The sequence below is a fragment of the Engraulis encrasicolus genome, chromosome 6, assembly GCF_034702125.1.
Source record: "Engraulis encrasicolus isolate BLACKSEA-1 chromosome 6, IST_EnEncr_1.0, whole genome shotgun sequence".
NCBI classification, from domain to species: Eukaryota; Metazoa; Chordata; class Actinopteri; order Clupeiformes; family Engraulidae; genus Engraulis; species Engraulis encrasicolus.
In genome coordinates, this window is record NC_085862.1 from 16,927,024 (window position 1) to 16,931,238 (window position 4,215).

The 4,215-nt window shown below is 46.2% G+C and overlaps 1 protein-coding gene across 1 annotated transcript; it reads left to right on the forward strand.

Annotated features, from left to right (window-relative positions):
• The first annotated feature begins 1,818 nt into the window (after nucleotides 1-1,818).
• Nucleotides 1,819-3,841, forward strand: LOC134450810 (tubulin alpha-8 chain-like). Its single transcript, XM_063200801.1, has 4 exons — nucleotides 1,819-1,935; nucleotides 2,029-2,245; nucleotides 2,441-2,589; nucleotides 2,826-3,841. The coding sequence occupies exons 1-4, from the start codon at nucleotides 1,933-1,935 to the stop codon at nucleotides 3,801-3,803; spliced, it is 1,347 nt and encodes a 448-aa protein (XP_063056871.1). The 5' UTR covers nucleotides 1,819-1,932; the 3' UTR covers nucleotides 3,804-3,841.
• The last annotated feature ends 374 nt before the right edge of the window (nucleotides 3,842-4,215 follow it).

Here is a 4,215-nt window from a genome sequence, read left to right on the forward strand (position 1 = left end):
GACCTCCACTTATGCACCCCAAGTCCATCACGACTCGCCTCGTTCACTTCCATTCCATTTTTTGCAACTGTCTGCCCCATGAACCAGGAAGTAGAGGGCGTTACTTAGGTGCCCCATAGGGCTCAATAGGTGCGATCGAGATGTCATCAACGCATGCATGGGCATTTAGACAGCAATGCACCCTGGATGAAAATGCTGCATGACGGTTAGATTTCCTGTCAAATTTCGGTGATGTTGCGTTGACAAGGTGACATGTCACATGGTGTCAAACTATCGCGGGATGAATGCGACTGCAGTCAGATCTTGCAACTTCTGCAGTTGCTTATCCCCTTCAACGCTCGTCTGCGGACTGCCTCCGAGGTCACGCGCCCATGAACTGGTTAGTCAACAACTCACTCACGTGTGTATATGGGTCTTGTCTCACACCTCTACACAAGTTTGCGCAGGTCCCCACTTCAGCTCCTCCTCACTGCCTGTCCCCCCACTCCTCACACGTGGTGTGTTAGTAGAGCAAACCGGTGCGAGCTCATCGTCTCGTTCATATTTGTGGCCGACTGTAAATGCGCTGTATTTAATAACACCCACATCGTGACAACAAGTTCTCGCTCATGCCCTTCGTCAATGTTGATCGACAGCAACAAAGTCGTATGGGCCTAATAGCTCCATAGGGTTCATTTTGCCTCATCACTCTCCCACTTACCTCCTGTCTCACTCTTCACTGTCCTGTCTGTCAAGTAGGAGAAATGCATATCCGTTAAGATTGAATGGACTTGTGTGCTTGAAAAAGTAGCTGATCTTTAGTAGTTGACAATTTCTGATATTGCAGCTCAATAAATATACAGTACACCCCGTCACACACACACACACACACACACACACACACACACACACACACACACACACACACACACACACACACACACACACACACACACACACACACACACACACACACACACACACACACACACACTCCTGTCTGAATGTGTCTGTGAGAGAGAGAGAGAGAGAGAGAGAGAGAGAGAGAGAGAGAGAGTGTGTGTGTGTGTGTGAGAGAGAGTGTGTGTGTGTTAGTGTGCACATGATTCCCTCATTCCCTCGCACACACGATCACATTCTGACACTCATTCACTCACTGATTCACAGCTCACACAGTCTACCACATCATGTGTATTTTATTAATTTGTCCTTTGGTGACAAGAGTGTGTGTATTTCTACCACTGAAGCATTGCAAACCTCAGAGCCAAGAACATGAGGAAGAACACTATTCACTTTCTTCTAGTTTAGTCACCCACCATCCTCCAGTACACGATTAGTCTAGGACTGCAGATGTAATTTAGCCTGAAGCTAACTAACTAACAATGCATACATTGGCAACATTTTTGTTTTAATTGTACCATGGTCCCAAATAAGCTGAAAGAGACTGACTTTCCCTAGAGAGTTTCCCTAGAACTAAATGTCTTGTTTTTAGTGTTGGGTAACCTGGCTTTCGAATTTACAAGTCTTCTTGCTTTCTTCAGGCTTGTTTCAGTTAATTAGAAAACATGGTTTATAAGTACAGACATGGAAACAGAAGAAGCAGATACAAGTGATGACAATTAACTGATTCAGGAAATGACTGGAACAAAGAATCTTATTGGGGAATTGAATAGCACACACCATTGGCTAACCAGAAACCAGCTAACCAGCAGGGCACAATTGGAGGCCACACCTTACTGAGAACCCAACCTATATATTAAGCAGACTCACAGCAGACAGCTTTTCTTGCTCCAGGTGAGAGGCATGTTAAAAGTTTTGGTGTTTGAAGTAACATTGTGTTAGGTTTTCCATGGATTGTTTTGGTGCAAATGCATCTAGCGTTGAAGTAGTTAATATGTTTTTGGTTTGCAGGTGAAGCTCTACTGCCATCCAACTGGACTGAGTTCTGCAAAAATGGTAAATCCTATGTTTGTTCCTTTGTTGTGAATTTCATAATCAGGTGTTTGTGTTTTGATTTGAATCCTTGTGTCTTGTTTTATGTAATTGCAGAGAGAGTGCATTTCCGTTCATGTTGGCCAAGCTGGTGTACAGATTGGTAATGCTTGCTGGGAATTGTATTGCTTAGAACACGGAATCCGTCCAGATGGAATAATTGCAGACAGTTCGGCTCCTGCCGATTCCTCCTTCGGCACCTTTTTCAATGAAACTGGGTCGGGGAAATATGTTCCCAGGTCCATTTTTGTGGATTTGGAGCCATCGGTCATAGGTGAGAATCTGCCAGATCAAGTCTCATCCTTGCCAGGCAAGGGCTGAAGAGGCCTTGAGTGAGATGCTTAACCCCACAATGCCCCAGAGGCTTTAATATCCTGTACCTAAATTAAATACTTTGAATTTAAGAAAACACAACTCCGTTAGATGGTTAGTACAGATTTGTAAAGGGCTCTCTGCTTGTTGCTTACAGATGAAATCCGTAATGGCTCCTACCGCCAGCTGTACCATCCAGAGCAGCTGATCAGTGGTAAAGAGGATGCGGCCAACAACTATGCTCGAGGCCACTACACTGTTGGAAAGGAAATCGTGGATCCTGTCCTGGATCGAATTCGAAAAATGGTAGGTAGCTAATTCTAAATATTGCCCATTCTGCTTATTGGATACTCTCCAGCGCAAGCCCAATACTGTGTTCTTAACCATTTCAATGTGGCTGGTCATATTTTGTAAGCATATTTGGTCTGCAAGTAGCACTGAGTGTGTGTTGTGCTTTTAATGGGATTTATTCCCTTAGACATAAATTGGCTTTTGGGCAGTTATGGGTCACGAGTAACACGTTTGTTTATTTTTGGTTTCAGACGGACCAGTGCACAGGACTTCAGGGGTTTCTCCTCTTCCACAGCTTTGGCGGTGGGACCGGCTCTGGCTTCACATCTCTGTTGATGGAGCGTCTGTCTGTGGACTACGGCAAGAAGTCGAAGCTGGAGTTCTCTGTGTACCCTGCTCCTCAGGTGTCCACGGCTGTAGTGGAGCCCTACAACTCCATCCTGACCACCCACACTACTCTGGAGCATGCAGACTGCTCCTTCATGGTGGACAATGAAGCCATTTTTGATATCTGCAACCGCAACCTTGATGTCGAGCGACCCTCCTACACCAATCTGAATCGCCTCATCGCCCAGATTGTTTCTTCCATCACTGCCTCTCTGCGCTTTGATGGGGCCCTGAATGTGGACCTTACGGAGTTCCAGACCAACCTTGTACCCTACCCACGTATCCATTTCCCCCTGGTGACCTATTCCCCAATTATCTCTGCAGAGAGGGCTTACCATGAGCAACTGTCCGTTGCAGAGATCACCAATGCATGCTTTGAAGCCAACAACCAAATGGTGAAGTGTGACCCAAGACGTGGGAAGTACATGGCCTGCTGTGTGCTCTACCGTGGTGATGTGGTGCCCAAAGATGTCAATGCCGCGATTGCCTCCATCAAAGCTCGCAGAAGTATCCAGTTTGTGGACTGGTGCCCCACGGGCTTCAAGGTGGGCATCAACTACCAACCCCCCACCGTGGTGCCAGGAGGTGATCTGGCCAAGGTGCAGAGGGCCGTGTGCATGCTCAGTAACACTACAGCCATCGCAGAGGCCTGGGCTCGCCTGAACCACAAGTTTGACCTGATGTATGCCAAGAGGGCCTTTGTGCACTGGTATGTTGGGGAAGGCATGGAGGAGGGGGAGTTCAGTGAGGCGAGAGAAGACCTGGCTGCCTTGGAAAAGGATTACGAGGAAGTTGGGGCAGACACTGCGGATGATGATGAGGAGGAGGAAGATGAATATTAAGTCTTATGTCTTCTAATAAAATATGGTTTTGCCCTCAATCATTGTCAGTGTTTTCAATGACATTTGGTGCCAAATGTCAATTTGAGGTACTGTTGTGATCATTTTACTTGAACATGTTACTTGTATCTGCACCTACAGTGCTTCAATGGTTTCCTTACAGTGTAGGCCTACATGCATTTCAATTGTAAAATGTTCCAAAGCATAGCAATTGAATTTGAGTCAATCTGGGGTCAACTTGCTAAATGCCTTGATGTGTGATCCCCCAAACAGAAGTGCCAAGCTGAGCAGACACTTTGAAGGGGGGGGAACATGGAACTGATGGAAGAACTTGGGTTTTCATGAGAATGAATGCTCTGGAGGTTGAAGGTGCAAATGGCATGTACTTGACACTTGTGCTTTTCACTTAACCTAT

Excerpts from the sequence above, each read along its gene's own strand:
- LOC134450810 (XM_063200801.1), top strand. Across the intron at positions 2,246-2,440 it reads TTTGGAGCCATCGGTCATAG|ATGAAATCCGTAATGGCTCC; the intron begins GTGAGAATCTGC and ends TGTTGCTTACAG. Across the intron at positions 2,590-2,825 it reads TGGATCGAATTCGAAAAATG|ACGGACCAGTGCACAGGACT; the intron begins GTAGGTAGCTAA and ends TTTTGGTTTCAG.